General features: G+C 44.1%; 1 protein-coding gene across 1 annotated transcript in view; it reads left to right on the top strand.

Moving 5' to 3' along the window:
• Positions 1-22,695, top strand: part of LOC306917762 (scavenger receptor class F member 2-like) — a gene marked incomplete at both ends in the record, with an annotated part of 39,569 nt that extends 16,874 nt beyond the window's left edge. Inside the window, 2 exons of the mRNA XM_079530673.1 lie at positions 20,650-20,764; positions 22,563-22,695. Of these exons, the coding sequence (XP_079386799.1) occupies positions 20,650-20,764; positions 22,563-22,695 (248 nt within the window). The remainder of the gene's footprint in view (positions 1-20,649; positions 20,765-22,562) is intronic.
• Between the last annotated feature and the right edge of the window lie 633 nt (positions 22,696-23,328).

Here is a 23,328-nt window from a genome sequence, read left to right as displayed (position 1 = left end):
GTTGTGTTTACATTAGAGTTGTAGTCCTGTTAGGTTGTGTTTACATTAGAGTTGTAGTCCTGTTAGGTTGTGTTTACATCAGAGTTGTAGTCCTGTTAGGTTGTGTTTACATTAGAGTTGTAGTCCTGTTAGGTTGTGTTTACATTAGAGTTGTAGTCCTGTTAGGTTGTGTTTACATTAGAGTTGTAGTCCTGTTAGGTTGTGTTTACATTAGAGTTGTAGTCCTGTTAGGTTGTGTTTACATTATAGTTATAGTCCTGTTAGGTTGTGTTTACATTAGAGTTGTAGTCCTGTTAGGTTGTGTTTACATTATAGTTATAGTCCTGTTAGGTTGTGTTTACATTAGAGTTGTAGTCCTGTTAGGTTGTGTTTACATTAGAGTTGTAGTCCTGTTAGGTTGTGTTTACATTAGAGTTGTAGTCCTGTTAGGTTGTGTTTACATTAGAGTTGTAGTCCTGTTAGGTTGTGTTTACATTAGAGTTGTAGTCCTGTTAGGTTGTGTTTACATTAGAGTTGTAGTCCTGTTAGTTTGTGTTTACATTAGAGTTGTAGTCCTGTTAGGTTGTGTTTACATTAGAGTTGTAGTCCTGTTAGGTTGTGTTTACATTAGAGTTGTAGTCCTGTTAGGTTGTGTTTACATTAGAGTTGTAGTCCTGTTAGGTTGTGTTTACATTAGAGTTGTAGTCCTGTTAGGTTGTGTTTACATCAGAGTTGTAGTCCTGTTAGGTTGTGTTTACATTAGAGTTGTAGTCCTGTTAGGTTGTGTTTACATTAGAGTTGTAGTCCTGTTAGGTTGTGTTTACATTAGAGTTGTAGTCCTGTTAGGTTGTGTTTACATTAGAGTTGTAGTCCTGTTAGGTTGTGTTTACATTATAGTTATAGTCCTGTTAGGTTGTGTTTACATTAGAGTTGTAGTCCTGTTAGGTTGTGTTTACATTAGAGTTGTAGTCCTGTTAGGTTGTGTTTACATCAGAGTTGTAGTCCTGTTAGGTTGTGTTTACATTAGAGTTGTAGTCCTGTTAGGTTGTGTTTACATTAGAGTTGTAGTCCTGTTAGGTTGTGTTTACATTAGAGTTGTAGTCCTGTTAGGTTGTGTTTACATTAGAGTTGTAGTCCTGTTAGGTTGTGTTTACATTATAGTTATAGTCCTGTTAGGTTGTGTTTACATTAGAGTTGTAGTCCTGTTAGGTTGTGTTTACATCAGAGTTGTAGTCCTGTTAGGTTGTGTTTACATTAGAGTTGTAGTCCTGTTAGGTTGTGTTTACATTAGAGTTGTAGTCCTGTTAGGTTGTGTTTACATTAGAGTTGTAGTCCTGTTAGGTTGTGTTTACATTAGAGTTGTAGTCCTGTTAGGTTGTGTTTACATTAGAGTTGTAGTCCTGTTAGGTTGTGTTTACATTATAGTTATAGTCCTGTTAGGTTGTGTTTACATTAGAGTTGTAGTCCTGTTAGGTTGTGTTTACATTAGAGTTGTAGTCCTGTTAGGTTGTGTTTACATTATAGTTATAGTCCTGTTAGGTTGTGTTTACATTAGAGTTGTAGTCCTGTTAGGTTGTGTTTACATTAGAGTTGTAGTCCTGTTAGGTTGTGTTTACATTAGAGTTGTAGTCCTGTTAGGTTGTGTTTACATTAGAGTTGTAGTCCTGTTAGGTTGTGTTTACATTAGAGTTGTAGTCCTGTTAGGTTGTGTTTACATTAGAGTTGTAGTCCTGTTAGGTTGTGTTTACATTAGAGTTGTAGTCCTGTTAGGTTGTGTTTACATTAGAGTTGTAGTCCTGTTAGGTTGTGTTTACATTAGAGTTGTAGTCCTGTTAGTTTGTGTTTACATTAGAGTTGTAGTCCTGTTAGGTTGTGTTTACATTAGAGTTGTAGTCCTGTTAGGTTGTGTTTACATTAGAGTTGTAGTCCTGTTAGGTTGTGTTTACATTAGAGTTGTAGTCCTGTTAGGTTGTGTTTACATTAGAGTTGTAGTCCTGTTAGGTTGTGTTTACATCAGAGTTGTAGTCCTGTTAGGTTGTGTTTACATTAGAGTTGTAGTCCTGTTAGGTTGTGTTTACATTAGAGTTGTAGTCCTGTTAGGTTGTGTTTACATTAGAGTTGTAGTCCTGTTAGGTTGTGTTTACATTATAGTTATAGTCCTGTTAGGTTGTGTTTACATTAGAGTTGTAGTCCTGTTAGGTTGTGTTTACATTATAGTTATAGTCCTGTTAGGTTGTGTTTACATTAGAGTTGTAGTCCTGTTAGGTTGTGTTTACATTAGAGTTGTAGTCCTGTTAGGTTGTGTTTACATTAGAGTTGTAGTCCTGTTAGGTTGTGTTTACATTAGAGTTGTAGTCCTGTTAGGTTGTGTTTACATTAGAGTTGTAGTCCTGTTAGGTTGTGTTTACATTAGAGTTGTAGTCCTGTTAGGTTGTGTTTACATTAGAGTTGTAGTCCTGTTAGGTTGTGTTTACATTAGAGTTGTAGTCCTGTTAGGTTGTGTTTACATTAGAGTTGTAGTCCTGTTAGGTTGTGTTTACATGTGCGCTGTGGCACAGCTTCAATATGTCATCAGTCTCGCGTAGATCCTGCCTCTAGCGCCCCCTAGAGGCCGCATATCGCTCCGATCAGTAGTGGTTCGCAGTACATCGTCTGGAAGCAGGAGGGGGAACTCACTACTGCCACCATCTGGCGGAGTCGGGTTACGGTAGATGCCCCGACTCCCGAAACACAAAGTTTCAATTCTGCGATGTTTCCAGTTGGAGTTCAGTGGCTTCTTAAAACAAGATGAGAGATGAGAAATGTTTGCCCGTCCGAATGACCATGCAGTTGAATGACCAGTAGAATGACCATGCAGTAGAATGACCAGTAGAATGACCAGTTGAATGACCATGCAGTTGAATGACCATGCAGTTGAATGACCATGCAGTTGAATGACCATGCAGTTGAATGACCATGCAGTTGAATGACCATGCAGTTGAATGACCATGCAGTTGAATGACCATGCAGGTGAATGACCAGTAGAATGACCATGCAGTTGAATGACCATGCAGTTGAATGACCAGTAGAATGACCATGCAGTAGAATGACCATGCAGGTGAATGACCAGTTGAATGACCAGGTGAATGACCATGCAGTTGAATGACCAGTTGAATGACCATGCAGTTGAATGACCAGTTGAATGACCATGCAGTTGAATGACCAGTTGAATGACCATGCAGTTGAATGACCAGTTGAATGACCATGCAGTTGAATGACCAGTTGAATGACCATGCAGTTGAATGACCAGTTGAATGACCATGCAGTTGAATGACCAGTTGAATGACCATGCAGTTGAATGACCAGTAGAATGACCATGCAGTTGAATGACCAGTTGAATGACCATGCAGTTGAATGACCAGTAGAATGACCATGCAGGTGAATGACCAGTAGAATGACCATGCAGTAGAATGACCATGCAGGTGAATGACCATGCAGGTGAATGACCATGCAGGTGAATGACCATGCAGGTGAATGACCATGCAGGTGAATGACCATGCAGTTGAATGACCATGCAGGTGAATGACCATGCAGGTGAATGACCATGCAGGTGAATGACCATGCAGGTGAATGACCATGCAGTTGAATGACCATGCAGGTGAATGACCATGCAGGTGAATGACCAGTAGAATGACCATGCAGTTGAATGACCATGCAGTTGAATGACCATGCAGGTGAATGACCATGCAGTTGAATGACCATGCAGGTGAATGACCAGTAGAATGACCATGCAGTTGAATGACCATGCAGTTGAATGACCAGTTGAATGACCATGCAGGTGAATGACCAGTTGAATGACCATGCAGGTGAATGACCAGTTGAATGACCATGCAGTAGAATGACCATGCAGTTGAATGACCAGTTGAATGACCATGCAGTAGAATGACCATGCAGGTGAATGACCAGTTGAATGACCATGCAGTAGAATGACCATGCAGGTGAATGACCAGTTGAATGACCATGCAGTTGAATGACCAGTTGAATGACCATGCAGGTGAATGACCAGTTGAATGACCATGCAGTTGAATGACCAGTTGAATGACCATGCAGTAGAATGACCAGTAGAATGACCATGCAGTTGAATGACCAGTAGAATGACCATGCAGTAGAATGACCATGCAGTTGAATGACCAGTAGAATGACCATGCAGTAGAATGACCATGCAGTAGAATGACCAGTTGAATGACCATGCAGTTGAATGACCAGTTGAATGACCATGCAGGTGAATGACCATGCAGGTGAATGACCATGCAGTTGAATGACCAGTTGAATGACCATGCAGTTGAATGACCAGTTGAATGACCATGCAGGTGAATGACCAGTTGAATGACCATGCAGTTGAATGACCAGTTGAATGACCATGCAGGTGAATGACCAGTTGAATGACCATGCAGTTGAATGACCAGTTGAATGACCATGCAGGTGAATGTCCATGCAGGTGAATGACCATGCAGTTGAATGACCATGCAGGTGAATGACCAGTAGAATGACCATGCAGTAGAATGACCATGCAGGTGAATGACCAGTAGAATGACCATGCAGGTGAATGACCAGGTGAATGACCATGCAGTTGAATGACCAGTAGAATGACCATGCAGTAGAATGACCAGTAGAATGACCAGTTGAATGACCATGCAGTTGAATGACCATGCAGTTGAATGACCATGCAGTTGAATGACCATGCAGTTGAATGACCATGCAGTTGAATGACCATGCAGTTGAATGACCATGCAGTTGAATGACCATGCAGTTGAATGACCATGCAGGTGAATGACCAGTAGAATGACCATGCAGTTGAATGACCATGCAGTTGAATGACCAGTAGAATGACCATGCAGTAGAATGACCATGCAGGTGAATGACCAGTTGAATGACCAGGTGAATGACCATGCAGTTGAATGACCAGTTGAATGACCATGCAGTTGAATGACCAGTTGAATGACCATGCAGTTGAATGACCAGTTGAATGACCATGCAGTTGAATGACCAGTTGAATGACCATGCAGTTGAATGACCAGTTGAATGACCATGCAGTTGAATGACCAGTTGAATGACCATGCAGTTGAATGACCATGCAGTTGAATGACCAGTTGAATGACCATGCAGTAGAATGACCATGCAGTTGAATGACCAGTTGAATGACCATGCAGTAGAATGACCAGTTGAATGACCATGCAGTAGAATGACCAGTAGAATGACCATGCAGTAGAATGACCAGTAGAATGACCATGCAGGTGAATGACCAGTAGAATGACCATGCAGTTGAATGACCAGTAGAATGACCATGCAGTAGAATGACCAGTAGAATGACCAGTTGAATGACCATGCAGTAGAATGACCATGCAGTTGAATGACCATGCAGTAGAATGACCATGCAGTTGAATGACCATGCAGTTGAATGACCATGCAGTTGAATGACCATGCAGGTGAATGACCAGTTGAATGACCATGCAGTTGAATGACCAGTAGAATGACCATGCAGTAGAATGACCATGCAGGTGAATGACCATGCAGGTGAATGACCATGCAGGTGAATGACCATGCAGGTGAATGACCATGCAGGTGAATGACCAGTAGAATGACCATGCAGTTGAATGACCAGTTGAATGACCATGCAGTAGAATGACCATGCAGTAGAATGACCATGCAGTTGAATGACCAGTAGAATGACCATGCAGTTGAATGACCATGCAGTTGAATGACCATGCAGTTGAATGACCAGTAGAATGACCATGCAGTTGAATGACCAGTAGAATGACCATGCAGTAGAATGACCATGCAGGTGAATGACCATGCAGGTGAATGACCATGCAGGTGAATGACCATGCAGTTGAATGACCATGCAGTAGAATGACCAGTAGAATGACCATGCAGGTGAATGACCAGTAGAATGACCATGCAGGTGAATGACCAGTAGAATGACCATGCAGTAGAATGACCATGCAGTTGAATGACCATGCAGGTGAATGACCAGTAGAATGACCATGCAGTAGAATGACCATGCAGTTGAATGACCATGCAGGTGAATGACCATGCAGTAGAATGACCATGCAGGTGAATGACCATGCAGGTGAATGACCAGTAGAATGACCATGCAGTTGAATGACCAGTTGAATGACCATGCAGTAGAATGACCATGCAGTAGAATGACCATGCAGTTGAATGACCAGTAGAATGACCATGCAGTTGAATGACCATGCAGTTGAATGACCAGTAGAATGACCATGCAGTTGAATGACCATGCAGTTGAATGACCATGCAGTAGAATGACCAGTAGAATGACCATGCAGGTGAATGACCAGTAGAATGACCATGCAGGTGAATGACCAGTAGAATGACCATGCAGGTGAATGACCATGCAGTAGAATGACCATGCAGTTGAATGACCATGCAGTAGAATGACCATGCAGTTGAATGACCAGTAGAATGACCATGCAGTTGAATGACCATGCAGTTGAATGACCATGCAGTAGAATGACCAGTAGAATGACCATGCAGGTGAATGACCAGTAGAATGACCATGCAGGTGAATGACCAGTAGAATGACCATGCAGGTGAATGACCAGTAGAATGACCATGCAGGTGAATGACCATGCAGTAGAATGACCATGCAGTAGAATGACCAGTAGAATGACCATGCAGGTGAATGACCATGCAGTAGAATGACCATGCAGTTGAATGACCATGCAGTAGAATGACCATGCAGTAGAATGACCATGCAGGTGAATGACCAGTAGAATGACCATGCAGGTGAATGACCAGTTGAATGACCATGCAGGTGAATGACCAGTAGAATGACCATGCAGGTGAATGACCATGCAGTAGAATGACCATGCAGTAGAATGACCATGCAGTAGAATGACCATGCAGTTGAATGACCATGCAGTAGAATGACCATGCAGGTGAATGACCAGTAGAATGACCATGCAGTTGAATGACCATGCAGTAGAATGACCATGCAGTAGAATGACCATGCAGGTGAATGACCAGTAGAATGACCATGCAGTTGAATGACCATGCAGTAGAATGACCATGCAGTTGAATGACCAGTTGAATGACCATGCAGGTGAATGACCAGTAGAATGACCATGCAGGTGAATGACCAGTTGAATGACCATGCAGTAGAATGACCATGCAGTAGAATGACCAGTAGAATGACCATGCAGTTGAATGACCAGTAGAATGACCATGCAGTTGAATGACCAGTAGAATGACCATGCAGTAGAATGACCATGCAGGTGAATGACCAGTAGAATGACCATGCAGTAGAATGACCAGTAGAATGACCATGCAGTAGAATGACCAGTAGAATGACCATGCAGTAGAATGACCATGCAGTAGAATGACCAGTAGAATGACCATGCAGTTGAATGACCATGCAGTAGAATGACCAGTAGAATGACCATGCAGTTGAATGACCAGTTGAATGACCATGCAGGTGAATGACCAGTAGAATGACCATGCAGGTGAATGACCATGCAGGTGAATGACCAGTTGAATGACCATGCAGTTGAATGACCAGTAGAATGACCATGCAGTTGAATGACCATGCAGTTGAATGACCAGTAGAATGACCATGCAGGTGAATGACCATGCAGGTGAATGACCAGTAGAATGACCATGCAGTAGAATGACCAATAGAATGACCATGCAGTAGAATGACCAATAGAATGACCATGCAGTTGAATGACCATGCAGTAGAATGACCAGTAGAATGACCATGCAGGTGAATGACCATGCAGTAGAATGACCAGTAGAATGACCATGCAGGTGAATGACCATGCAGGTGAATGACCAGTAGAATGACCATGCAGTAGAATGACCAATAGAATGACCATGCAGTTGAATGACCATGCAGTAGAATGACCAGTAGAATGACCATGCAGTAGAATGACCAGTAGAATGACCATGCAGGTGAATGACCATGCAGTAGAATGACCAGTAGAATGACCATGCAGTTGAATGACCAGTTGAATGACCATGCAGTAGAATGACCATGCAGGTGAATGACCAGTTGAATGACCATGCAGTAGAATGACCATGCAGGTGAATGACCAGTTGAATGACCATGCAGGTGAATGACCATGCAGTAGAATGACCAGTAGAATGACCATGCAGTTGAATGACCAGTTGAATGACCATGCAGTAGAATGACCATGCAGGTGAATGACCAGTTGAATGACCATGCAGTAGAATGACCATGCAGGTGAATGACCAGTTGAATGACCATGCAGGTGAATGACCATGCAGTAGAATGACCATGCAGGTGAATGACCATGCAGTTGAATGACCAGTAGAATGACCATGCAGTAGAATGACCAGTAGAATGACCATGCAGTAGAATGACCAGTAGAATGACCATGCAGGTGAATGACCATGCAGTAGAATGACCAGTAGAATGACCATGCAGGTGAATGACCAGTTGAATGACCAGTTGAATGACCATGCAGTAGAATGACCAGTTGAATGACCATGCAGGTGAATGACCATGCAGTAGAATGACCAGTTGAATGACCATGCAGGTGAATGACCAGTTGAATGACCATGCAGTAGAATGACCATGCAGTTGAATGACCATGCAGTAGAATGACCATTCAGTTGAATGACCAGTAGAATGACCATGCAGGTGAATGACCATGCAGTTGAATGACCATGCAGTTGAATGACCAGTAGAATGACCATGCAGGTGAATGACCATGCAGGTGAATGACCATGCAGTTGAATGACCATGCAGTTGAATGACCAGTAGAATGACCATGCAGGTGAATGACCATGCAGGTGAATGACCATGCAGTTGAATGACCAGTAGAATGACCATGCAGGTGAATGACCATGCAGGTGAATGACCATGCAGGTGAATGACCATGCAGGTGAATGACCATGCAGTTGAATGACCAGTAGAATGACCATGCAGGTGAATGACCATGCAGGTGAATGACCATGCAGGTGAATGACCATGCAGGTGAATGACCATGCAGGTGAATGACCATGCAGTAGAATGACCATGCAGTTGAATGACCATGCAGTTGAATGACCATGCAGGTGAATGACCAGTAGAATGACCATGCAGTTGAATGACCATGCAGTTGAATGACCAGTTGAATGACCATGCAGTTGAATGACCAGTTGAATGACCATGCAGTTGAATGACCAGTAGAATGACCATGCAGTTGAATGACCAGTTGAATGACCATGCAGTTGAATGACCAGTAGAATGACCATGCAGTTGAATGACCATGCAGTTGAATGACCAGTAGAATGACCATGCAGTAGAATGACCATGCAGTTGAATGACCAGTAGAATGACCATGCAGTTGAATGACCAGTTGAATGACCATGCAGTTGAATGACCAGTAGAATGACCATGCAGTAGAATGACCATGCAGTTGAATGACCAGTTGAATGACCATGCAGTAGAATGACCAGTAGAATGACCATGCAGTTGAATGACCAGTAGAATGACCATGCAGTAGAATGACCATGCAGTTGAATGACCAGTAGAATGACCATGCAGGTGAATGACCAGTTGAATGACCATGCAGTAGAATGACCAGTAGAATGACCATGCAGGTGAATGACCATGCAGTTGAATGACCATGCAGGTGAATGACCAGTTGAATGACCATGCAGTTGAATGACCAGTTGAATGACCATGCAGGTGAATGACCAGTTGAATGACCATGCAGGTGAATGACCATGCAGGTGAATGACCAGTTGAATGACCATGCAGGTGAATGACCATGCAGGTGAATGACCAGTTGAATGACCATGCAGTTGAATGACCAGTTGAATGACCATGCAGGTGAATGACCATGCAGGTGAATGACCATGCAGTTGAATGACCAGTTGAATGACCATGCAGTTGAATGACCAGTTGAATGACCATGCAGGTGAATGACCAGTTGAATGACCATGCAGTTGAATGACCAGTTGAATGACCATGCAGGTGAATGACCAGTTGAATGACCATGCAGTTGAATGACCAGTTGAATGACCATGCAGGTGAATGTCCATGCAGGTGAATGACCATGCAGTTGAATGACCATGCAGGTGAATGACCAGTAGAATGACCATGCAGTAGAATGACCATGCAGGTGAATGACCAGTAGAATGACCATGCAGGTGAATGACCAGGTGAATGACCATGCAGGTGAATGACCAGTAGAATGACCATGCAGTTGAATGACCAGTAGAATGACCATGCAGTTGAATGACCAGTAGAATGACCATGCAGTTGAATGACCAGTAGAATGACCATGCAGGTGAATGACCAGTAGAATGACCATGCAGGTGAATGACCAGTTGAATGACCATGCAGGTGAATGACCATGCAGTTGAATGACCAGTAGAATGACCATGCAGGTGAATGACCAGTAGAATGACCATGCAGTTGAATGACCATGCAGGTGAATGACCAGTAGAATGACCATGCAGGTGAATGACCAGGTGAATGACCATGCAGGTGAATGACCAGTAGAATGACCATGCAGTTGAATGACCATGCAGGTGAATGACCAGTAGAATGACCATGCAGTTGAATGACCATGCAGGTGAATGACCAGTTGAATGACCATGCAGTTGAATGACCAGTAGAATGACCATGCAGTTGAATGACCATGCAGGTGAATGACCATGCAGGTGAATGACCAGTTGAATGACCAGTTGAATGACCATGCAGGTGAATGACCAGTTGAATGACCATGCAGGTGAATGACCATGCAGTTGAATGACCATGCAGTAGAATGACCAGTAGAATGACCATGCAGTTGAATGACCATGCAGTTGAATGACCATGCAGTAGAATGACCAGTAGAATGACCATGCAGTTGAATGACCATGCAGGTGAATGACCAGTAGAATGACCATGCAGTAGAATGACCATGCAGGTGAATGACCATGCAGTTGAATGACCATGCAGTTGAATGACCAGTAGAATGACCATGCAGGTGAATGACCAGTTGAATGACCATGCAGGTGAATGACCAGTTGAATGGCCATGCAGTTGAATGACCATGCAGGTGAATGACCATGCAGTTGAATGACCATGCAGTTGAATGACCATGCAGTTGAATGACCATGCAGTAGAATGACCATGCAGTTGAATGACCAGTTGAATGACCATGCAGGTGAATGACCATGCAGGTGAATGACCAGTTGAATGACCATGCAGTTGAATGACCATGCAGTTGAATGACCAGTTGAATGACCATGCAGGTGAATGACCAGTTGAATGACCTTGCAGTTGAATGACCATGCAGGTGAATGACCATGCAGGTGAATGACCAGTTGAATGACCTTGCAGTTGAATGACCATGCAGGTGAATGACCATGCAGTTGAATGACCATGCAGGTGAATGACCATGCAGGTGAATGACCAGTTGAATGACCTTGCAGTAGAATGACCATGCAGTTGAATGACCAGTTGAATGACCATGCAGGTGAATGACCAGTTGAATGACCATGCAGGTGAATGACCATGCAGGTGAATGACCAGTTGAATGACCATGCAGGTGAATGACCAGTAGAATGACCATGCAGGTGAATGACCATGCAGTTGAATGACCAGTTGAATGACCATGCAGGTGAATGACCAGTAGAATGACCATGCAGGTGAATGACCATGCAGTTGAATGACCAGTTGAATGACCATGCAGGTGAATGACCATGCAGGTGAATGACCAGTTGAATGACCATGCAGTTGAATGACCAGTTGAATGACCATGCAGTTGAATGACCAGTTGAATGACCATGCAGTTGAATGACCAGTTGAATGACCAGTTGAATGACCATGCAGGTGAATGACCAGTAGAATGACCATGCAGGTGAATGACCATGCAGGTGAATGACCAGTAGAATGACCATGCAGTTGAATGACCATGCAGTTGAATGACCATGCAGTAGAATGACCATGCAGGTGAATGACCAGTAGAATGACCATGCAGTTGAATGACCAGTAGAATGACCATGCAGGTGAATGACCATGCAGTTGAATGACCAGTTGAATGACCATGCAGGTGAATGACCAGTAGAATGACCATGCAGTTGAATGACCATGCAGTTGAATGACCAGTAGAATGACCATGCAGTTGAATGACCATGCAGTTGAATGACCAGTAGAATGACCATGCAGGTGAATGACCAGTAGAATGACCATGCAGGTGAATGACCAGTTGAATGACCATGCAGGTGAATGACCAGTAGAATGACCATGCAGTTGAATGACCATGCAGTTGAATGACCATGCAGTTGAATGACCATGCAGGTGAATGACCAGTAGAATGACCATGCAGGTGAATGACCAGTTGAATGACCATGCAGTAGAATGACCAGTAGAATGACCATGCAGTTGAATGACCATGCAGGTGAATGACCAGTAGAATGACCATGCAGTAGAATGACCATGCAGGTGAATGACCATGCAGTTGAATGACCATGCAGTTGAATGACCAGTAGAATGACCATGCAGGTGAATGACCAGTTGAATGACCATGCAGGTGAATGACCAGTTGAATGGCCATGCAGTTGAATGACCATGCAGGTGAATGACCATGCAGTTGAATGACCATGCAGTTGAATGACCATGCAGTTGAATGACCATGCAGTAGAATGACCATGCAGTTGAATGACCAGTTGAATGACCATGCAGGTGAATGACCATGCAGGTGAATGACCAGTTGAATGACCATGCAGTTGAATGACCATGCAGTTGAATGACCAGTTGAATGACCATGCAGGTGAATGACCAGTTGAATGACCTTGCAGTTGAATGACCATGCAGGTGAATGACCATGCAGGTGAATGACCAGTTGAATGACCTTGCAGTTGAATGACCATGCAGGTGAATGACCATGCAGTTGAATGACCATGCAGGTGAATGACCATGCAGGTGAATGACCAGTTGAATGACCTTGCAGTAGAATGACCATGCAGTTGAATGACCAGTTGAATGACCATGCAGGTGAATGACCAGTTGAATGACCATGCAGGTGAATGACCATGCAGGTGAATGACCAGTTGAATGACCATGCAGGTGAATGACCAGTAGAATGACCATGCAGGTGAATGACCATGCAGTTGAATGACCAGTTGAATGACCATGCAGGTGAATGACCAGTAGAATGACCATGCAGGTGAATGACCATGCAGTTGAATGACCAGTTGAATGACCATGCAGGTGAATGACCATGCAGGTGAATGACCAGTTGAATGACCATGCAGTTGAATGACCAGTTGAATGACCATGCAGTTGAATGACCAGTTGAATGACCATGCAGTTGAATGACCAGTTGAATGACCAGTTGAATGACCATGCAGGTGAATGACCAGTAGAATGACCATGCAGGTGAATGACCATGCAGGTGAATGACCAGTAGAATGACCATGCAGTTGAATGACCATGCAGTTGAATGACCATGCAGTAGAATGACCATGCAGGTGAATGACCAGTAGAATGACCATGCAGTTGAATGACCAGTAGAATGACCATGCAGGTGAATGACCATGCAGTTGAATGACCAGTTGAATGACCATGCAGGTGAATGACCAGTAGAATGACCATGCAGTTGAATGACCATGCAGTTGAATGACCAGTAGAATGACCATGCAGTTGAATGACCATGCAGTTGAATGACCAGTAGAATGACCATGCAGGTGAATGACCAGTAGAATGACCATGCAGGTGAATGACCAGTTGAATGACCATGCAGGTGAATGACCAGTAGAATGACCATGCAGTTGAATGACCATGCAGTTGAATGACCATGCAGTTGAATGACCATGCAGGTGAATGACCAGTAGAATGACCATGCAGGTGAATGACCAGTTGAATGACCATGCAGTTGAATGACCATGCAGTTGAATGACCATGCAGTTGAATGACCATGCAGGTGAATGACCAGTAGAATGACCATGCAGTTGAATGACCATGCAGGTGAATGACCAGTTGAATGACCATGCAGGTGAATGACCAGTTGAATGACCATGCAGTTGAATGACCATGCAGTTGAATGACCATGCAGGTGAATGACCATGCAGGTGAATGACCATGCAGGTGAATGACCAGTTGAATGACCATGCAGTTGAATGACCATGCAGTTGAATGACCATGCAGGTGAATGACCAGTAGAATGACCATGCAGTTGAATGACCATGCAGGTGAATGACCATGCAGTTGAATGACCATGCAGGTGAATGACCAGTTGAATGACCATGCAGGTGAATGACCAGTTGAATGACCATGCAGTTGAATGACCATGCAGTTGAATGACCATGCAGGTGAATGACCAGTAGAATGACCATGCAGTTGAATGACCATGCAGGTGAATGACCATGCAGTTGAATGACCATGCAGGTGAATGACCAGTAGAATGACCATGCAGGTGAATGACCAGTTGAATGACCATGCAGGTGAATGACCATGCAGGTGAATGACCATGCAGTTGAATGACCATGCAGGTGAATGACCATGCAGGTGAATGACCATGCAGGTGAATGACCAGTTGAATGACCATGCAGGTGAATGACCATGCAGGTGAATGACCAGTAGAATGACCATGCAGGTGAATGACCAGTTGAATGACCATGCAGGTGAATGACCAGTTGAATGACCATGCAGGTGAATGACCAGTTGAATGACCATGCAGTTGAATGACCTGCAGTTGCTACTGATGTGACGCAACTGTATAGAATGTTCCAACAGCTGATGGAACACATTGAACACACGTGAACTGTGTGTGTGTGTGTGTGTGTGTGTGTGTGTGTGTGCGTGCATGCGTGCGCGGTGCTGTGCTGTGCGTGCGCGCGCGCGTACGCGTAGCTGGGCGAACAAAGTGGTGACTTGATGTTGTTTCCAGACCAGTGTCCTTTTTATTGCTGTGTTTGTTGGCCCTGTTCCTGTCCAGAGAGAGAGGGAGGAGGGGGAAGAGAAAATGAGGATATAAATAAAAGCAGGAGAGACAGACAGACAGACAGAGAGAGAGAGAGAGAGAGAGAGAGAGAGAGAGAGAGAGAGAGAGAGAGAGAGAGAGAGAGAGAGAGAGAGAGAGAGAGAGAGAGAGAGAGAGAGAGAGAGAGAGAGAGAGAGAGAAACATAATACAGTCGGGATGGAGGAAGTGCAGCAGGAAACTGGGATCATGAGAGGTTTGGTCCAGCGGACATGTTGGGACTCTGTTGGGCCTCCCTCCCCTCCCCCCCTCCCTCCTCTCCTCTCCTCTCCCCCTCCCTACTCCCCTCCCCTCCCCTCAGCTGAATACTAGTGCGTTTCCAACCATGATGACACCCCCACGCCACCTGGGCCATCCATCTGGGCCCGGTGTGTCAGCGTGCAGGCCCAGTGGGCCAGCGCTATTTACCATTTAACCCATTTTGGGTGGGAAGCCGGGAACCCCTTTTGGTGTTTAAAGCATTGTGTTATATGCTTCAGCTATTGAAAAATAGCAGATCTACAAGCTCATAGCCGTGCTATGAGCTTGTATAGGTCTGCTATTTTTGAAAAACCCGTGAAAATGTGACGCAAATCTTTGAATATATATTCTTTCAGAGCCAACGTTTTTAACTCAAATCTTTGCTTCGGGGGTGGGGGGGGGGGTCCTCTGGAACAACATATCTTCAGATCGGGTTCGGTGGCTAAATACAGATAATTCGGGGGGTCTTTGACGTGAAAAAGGTTGCGTACGACTGACACAGAAACATAAGGTTTTTCAGAAAACTGTCAGGATTTAGAAGGCATTTTTTAAATTTCGACGTCAGGCCAAAATGGGTTAACCCATTTTGGGCAGGAACCCCTTTTGGTGTTAGCATTATGTTATGCTTTAGCTATTGAAAAATAGCAGATCTACAAGCTCCGAGCTTGTAGGTCTGCTATTTTTGAAAAAACGAAGAACGACTGACATAGAAACATAGCTTTTTCAAAACTGTCAGGATGTAGAAGACATTTTTAGAAGCTGATCTCAGGTCAAAATGGGTTAAGTAATGGCTTGTCTTCACCACCGGTGTCACCCCCCCTTCCCCTATCCCCCCCGCCCCCCCACCACCACCAATCTCCCCGCCCCAATGCGTATATACTACGCAACGGATCATTCAGCTTCCTTCGGGGGGGGGGGGGCTGCCTATAGTGTGACCCACCCCAAAGTGGGAGGTGTACCATGATAAATCATGGAGGAGTTATCGGTGGAGGCGACTGTGGTGAAGAGCAGAGTGCGGGGGCCAGGGCCGGATTAACACCTCTGAGGGCCCCTGGGCACTGTAGCTCGAAGGGCCCCGCCCCCTTCACGCTGTGCGCAAATTTTTGCTGTTTCGGAGCCGTTTTGGGGCAGTTTTATGCCGTTAAATTGGCCTATTTCTGGTCGCCTACCCCCCCCCCCCCCCCCAGAGTGACAGCCAATCTAGCGCATTGTTGCTTTACACACAATTGCATTTTTCAGCTGCCTTCTCACCAACAATAAAACACTACATTTTCTGTGGAGCTAAAAAAAGGGCCCCTGGGCACGTGCCCAAAGTGCCCATATGGTAGATCCGGCCCTGGCGGAGGCGGGAGCGGTGGTGGTGGTGGTGGCCGGGCGTTGCATGGGTGAGGAAGTGTATTGCGGGAAATTGCCTGTGAAAGGTCAAGGGGTCGTCGTATACATACTGTAGCTCTTAGACAAGATAAGATTTGAAGATTTGCAGGTGAACTGAAACCACGGCTGCCGGCCGCCCTCCATGAAGTTTAATCTAGGCTCTGTCACACTATGACCAGGGCTGGACTGGGACAAAAAATTCGGCCCGGTCATTTTCGCGCGAATTTGGCCCAGCCCACCACAACCAGTGCGCAGATAGCAGAAACTTTACCGCCCGCTCCTTCGAGGGCCCGAGGCACACACAAACAAACAAACCCTAATACCACCACCACCACACAACATAAATGATAAATACATTTACAAACCAACAGACAACGACACAACCCTTTGTTGCTCTCACAAGAATGATGCTGGCAAAAGGATTCAAGATAGAAGAGGGTTTATTTGTCACTCACTGATATACAGGTACAGTGGAATGATCATGATGGCAGAATGGCAGCACGCCCGGACCTTTCCTGGTGGCCTGCCGCCTATTGGACTGCCTGCCTTAGTTTATTTTTTTAAATATATCATGGCGTCCCCCTACGGTCGCGGCCCACCGGGAATATGCCCCGTACGTCCTGTGGCCAGTCCAGCCCTGACTTCTATGACCCACTATGATCCACTATGGCCCACTATGACCCACTATGATCCACTATGACCCACTATGATCCACTATGACCCACTATGATCCACTATGACCCACTATGATCCACTATGGTCCACTATGGACTATGACCCACTATGGCCAGTCCAGCCCTGACTATGACCCACTATGATCAGTCCAGCCCTGACTATGACCCACTATGGCCAGTCCAGCCCTGACTATGACCCACTATGGCCAGTCCAGCCCTGACTATGACCCACTATGATCCACTATGGTCCACTATGATCACTATGACCCACTATGATCACGTGAAATGGCCAATTCTGTCATTTGAGGGTAAACAGCGTATCAATTATTATAGGCCAGTCAATCTAAGCTAAAATGGGGTGTGACGCAAAATAAATTGCAATAGTAATCGTTCAAGGTTTTTTTATGATCCTTATAGGGTCATCCAGATAACATTGTAAATGATTACACATTTTAATCAGATTAATCACCGCTTAAATATGAATTAATCATGATTAAATAATCACCATTCAAACTATGTCCAAAATATGCCATGTTTTTCTGTATATTGTTGTGGGACTGGAACGATAAATCACAGAAGGCGGATACATACATTTAACCCATTCTGGGCGGGAACCCCTTTTGTTGTTTTAAGCATTATGTTATACTTTAGCTATTGAAAAATAGCAGATCTACAAGCTCATAGCGTGGCACCGAGTGCCGCGCTACGAGCTTGTAGGTCTGCTATTTTTGAAAAATCGTGAAAATGTGTTGCAAATCTTTGAATATTCTTTCAGAGCGAACGTTTTTAAGTCAAATCCTTGCTTCTGGGAGGTGGTCCCTGGAATAATATATTTTCAGATGGGGGTTGGCGGCCAATTACATATATTTTTGGGGTCCTTCACATGAAAATGTTTGAGATGTATATGTATGTTTACATTCTTTATAACAAGATTTAATTACGTCAGAAATTATTTTGAACATAGCAACCATGCTCATTTTTTTCTGCACACAAAAGCCAGTTGTAGGAGTGGTTTACACCACTCAAAAAAGTGTGGCGGGATGGTCTGTTGTCGTGTGATTTGAGACTCTGCCTATTTAAATTCTGCATCCTTTTATGGAAATAACCGACTTGTGTTTTTTCCCCATATCCAGAGAGGGCGAGCTAGTGCAGAGTGGATGGGATTATGGGATGTATGGGGCGGGTCATCCAAGCATGGATTAATTGCGTTACATTTTTCAATCTGATTAATTTCACAATTTAATTAACTCGGTTAATTTAGCCCATGTGTTTTGGCGGAAGTTGATGGCGACTAAAATCTTGCCATTATTTAGTCGACTCAAATTTGATTTACAGTGTAACACTAAAACATTTCAGATGACCAAAAAGAATATGACTATAAAACTAAAGGAAATGTTATTCAAAAGACGATGACTGAACTAAAGGAAATGTTATTCAAAAGACTATGACTGAACTAAAGGAAATGTTATTCAAAAGACGATGACTGAACTAAAGACTATGACTGAACTCAAATCAAGTTTTGAAGAAAAGGCGGCGATCCGAACACTCAAAAAGGTATAGAAATGAGGACACGGTGGATATAAAACCATGGTATTTTATTGGAAAAGTTTAAAAAGCCAACATGTTTCGATTCGCAAAGGAGTCTTCATCAGGGCAGGTGTCACGCCCCTGTCTCAGGTGAGGGTAGCCTAGTATGTGACCAAATTTAAACATCAAAGATGGCAAGGCAACGCAGTTGGGCAGAGTGTTAACAAGGTTTATTTTCCCCAAGTGAACAGTGCAGAATAAGTGACAATACAAAGGAGACCAAAAATCTCCTCAGAGACTGACACCTTCTTGACCAGCAGCAGAAAGAGCCAATCCCTGCAGCTATATACCCCCCATGGCCCCTCCCACTAGACAGGCCCAAGGGATAGGGGTTTACCCATTTAGGCCTGACGCCGAAATAACAAAAAAAGTCTTCTGAATTAATATATATTCAAAGATTTGTGCCGCATTTTCACGATTTTTCAAAAATAGCAGACCTACAAGCTCGTAGCGCGCCACTCGGTGGCGCGCTACGAGCTTGTAGATCTGCTATTTTTCAATAGCTAAAGTATAACATAATGCTTAGTTAAAACACCAAAAGGGGTTCCCGTCCAGAATGGGTTAACGTGCTCCACGACATGTCATTCAATCTGTTAGAATGGCACAACAATACATTTACATACATGAACCTCATTTGAGCTTGTAGTTCTTTTACTTTTTCTGAAGTCTTTGGTTTTCAAAAGTCCCTTTTTAGAGTCCAGTGTCCGATCAGTGACAAATAATCCTCCCTGTCCACACAGACAAGAGTTGGTTTGGCCCAATTGGCCCGATCAGTGTTCAGCTGTTGATATTTAAAGTCACAGAACCCCCATGTTTGGTTGTTGAGCAGACATGGTGAGAGCTGATTGTTGTTTGCGTAATAAAAACCTTAAAGTTTATGTTTTGTTTGTTCACACCCTACCTAACAAGCGCGCACTATTGATAGGCATGTATTGAGCAAACCTAGCCGCAATTTGCAACTCTAGATTTTTTTATAATGGAATGAATCTAGAGTTGCAAAACCCTCCATTTACTCCCTACTCATCCAAATTGCATTTGCGATCTGCTTGTATTAAACAACGTTAAACTCACCATTGCACCTCTAGGCCAAGCTTGAATTATCCTCTTTCAATCTGGCGAGCTTTTGTTTCATAAAAACATGTTATGAGCTACTTTCTGTCAAGAAATTCTGTGCAGGTGTGCAGCTGCAATGATGGTGAGTTTAACGTTGTTTAATACAAGCAGATCGCAAACGCAATTTGGATGAGTGGGGAGTCAATGGAGGGTATTGCAACTCTAGATTCATCCCATTATAAAAAAAAATCTAGAGTTGCAAATTGCGGCTAGAGCAAATCTAGACAGTGACAGTGTTGGGTCACACTGTTAAAGCAGCTATACCTGCCCTATCCACCTGTTAAAGCAGGTACACCTGCCCTATCCACCTGTTAAAGCAGGTACACCTGCCCTATCCACCTGTTAAAGCAGGTACACCTGCCCTATCCACCTGTTAAAGCAGGTATACCTGCCCTATCCACCTTTTTGACTGCCTTTTCTTCACTATTCCAGTTCCCTGCACTCTTTGAAGCACCTGTCTACTTTTAAACTTGGTGAGGGTTGGGAGAGGGTTAAGGTTAGGTTTAGGTGTGCTGCCCCGTGGGAGGTTAGGGTGAGGGTTTGAGATAGGTTGTAGGACTAATGACTGGTCTAACCAATGACTAGTCTAAACTATAAGTACTGCACCCTGAGCTGGTTCATTCTCTCTTGTTTCGCTTTAAAATCAAGTTTTGTTTGTCAAAACCAACCCTTTCCTCCTCCTCTTCTCTTGTCTGGCCAGAGCCCAACCAGCGGATGGGCGTGATCGCGGCGGGGACGCTGGTCTCCTTCCTGCTCATCGTTCTCCTGTCGCTGCTGTGCTGCTGCTGTCTGTGTCGACACAAAGACGACCACAAGTGAGTGACCTTATAAATGCCTGCGCAGTGCGCATGCAGCCGTGCCAGTCAGGTCCCAACTCAGTCCAGGACCGGGAACCCCTTTTGGTGTTTTAAGCATACTTTAGCTATTGGAAAATAGCAGATCTACAAGCTTGTAGCGCGGCACCGAGTGCCGCACTACAAGGGGGGGGAAATGGAATGTATATTCTTTCAGAGCGAACATTTACAACTCAAATCTTTGCTTCTGTGGGGGTCCCTGGAACAACATATTTTCAGATGGGGGTCCGCGGCCAAATACAGATCATTCTGGTCCTCCTTGACGTGAAAAGGGTTGAGCACCACTCACATAGAAACATAGGTTTTTCAGAACTTTTAAATGGGCCTCAGTCCTAAATGGACAACTCCACTGTGTTTTTGGAGGGGAAGAAATGTATAGTTTTCTCTCATACTATACTATCGTTGCTGTCGGGGGGGAAACCACCTAACTCCATCTTTGAGGTTTATGATTTTTGTTTTTGCATAAATCAGTGATATTGAAAGTAGTAAAAAAACACTTTGGACAAAACCTCTGAACTCCACTGGACCCTCAAACTGTCTGCTAAAGCAACTAACTCCACCACCTCTCCCCCTCTCGTGCAAGTAATTGACAATTATATATAAAGTCACAGCACCAACTTTGATGAGGCAGCATTGCTTTGTTTTCTAAATATAAGGTTTTCTTCATTTCCTGAAAAATCTATTTTTGAACTTCCTGAAAAATGGAGTAGGTGGTTTCTTCTACTGTATTCTCTCTCTCTCTCTCTCTCCTCTCTCTCTCTCTCTCTCTCTCTCTCTCTCTCTCTCTCTCTCTCTCTCTCTCTGTTCTGCTTTTACTTATATCCTCATTTTCTCTTTCTTCTCTCTATTTTTTTCACTTCCTGAAAAGTTAGGTGGTGTCTTTCCGACAGCTACTGTATTAGCCCTCTCTCTCTCTCTCTCTCTCTGTCTCTCTCTCTCTCTCTCTCTCTCTCTCTCTCTCTCTCTCTCTCTCTCTCTCTGTCTCTCTCTCTCTCTCTCTCTCTCTCTCTCTCTCTCTCTCTCATACTGTATATCTACTTGAAGGGTCAGTAGGATAGCCCATTTTGACCTGAGATCAGATTCTAAAAATGTCTTCTACATTCTGACAGTTTTCTGAAAAAGCTATGTTTCTATGTCAGTCGCTATGAGCTTGTAGATCTGCTATTTTTCAATGGCTAAAGCATAACATAATGCTAACACCAAAAGGGGTTCCCGCCCCCGTGTGTTTTGTGTATAGCCATTTCTCATTAGCTCACAGCACGAGGCACAGGCCCACGTTTCAATATGCCACTCATGAATGATCCACTTATAGTTTTTCCACGGTGTCATCTGTGTTTTTTTTCTCCACTCTCGTCTTCTCATTTTGGCCCTATGTACTATGTGAAAAGAGTTGACTGAGGGACTGCCTTTGGATTTTTATTTTTTTTATTTTCGTTTTTTCATGTAGTATGAAAGCAGGGAGTCATAATAGCTTCAAATTTACATATTGGTTGTTCAGTTTGACCCACCAGTTTTGGAGATATGGCTTATAGAGTAATGTCTTGCAGAGAAACAGGCTTGAAAGGTTTACTTCTGTGGTCTCTTAACATCACACTTAGCTACATGTTTAAGCATTTATTTCAGCTCTGACATTTATTTCAGACATGCTCTAGTATGTAGTTCTCCTCTGGTGAAAAGCTGCAGGTTGCGCGATGGCAGGCTAGTCTCAGTCAAATCTGGTCACATCATAACTGAGACAAACTCTTCTCCCCCAAAACAGCAAAAAAGCCAAGCGGATCCTGTGCGGAAGATTCAGCCGTATCAGCACCAAGCTCCCCCGGATTCCACTGAGGCGACAGAAGCTGCCCAAAGTAGTCGGTAAGCCCACCAGAAAGCTCGTACTCATAATGTGATAATATTAATATTATATGATAATTATGATTATAGACTACTGCCACTGCCGCCGTGGCAGTGCTGCCAAAAAAGGCGCAGTCTTTATTTTTTTATATATTCCGCTGTGTTGCTTGTATACAGTGGTGGAAAATGTACTCAAATGTTTTACTTAAATACTGTCAATAATGTAGATGTACTCCGTTACAAGTAGAAGTCCCGTATTCAAAATGTACTCAAGTGAAAGTGCAGAAGTATCTCAAGTACAAATACCTCAGAATTGTACTTATGTACAGTACTTAAGTACTTATGTACTTAGTTACTCTACACCACTGCTTGTATAGCATGATCTGTTTCAGTTCGGCCGTACTTGGCTTCATTCATCGTGAGTGTGAGTGTGTGTGCGTCAAAGGGACGAGTGTGAGTGTGTGTGTGCGTCAAAGGGACCAGTGTGCAGTGTGTGTGCGTCAAAGGGACCAGCGTGAGTGTGTGTGCGTCAAAGGGACGAGTGTGAGTGTGTGTGCGTCAAAGGGACGAGTGTGAGTGTGTGTGCGTCAAAGGGACGAGTGTGAGTGTGTGTGCGTCAAAGGGACGAGTGTGAGTGTGTGTGCGTCAAAGGGACCAGCGTGAGTGTGTGTGCGTCAAAGGGACGAGTG

The sequence above is a fragment of the Electrona antarctica genome, assembly GCF_951216825.1.
Source record: "Electrona antarctica genome assembly, contig: scaffold_306, whole genome shotgun sequence".
NCBI classification, from domain to species: Eukaryota; Metazoa; Chordata; class Actinopteri; order Myctophiformes; family Myctophidae; genus Electrona; species Electrona antarctica.
This window is presented reverse-complemented; position numbering and strand designations above follow the sequence as displayed.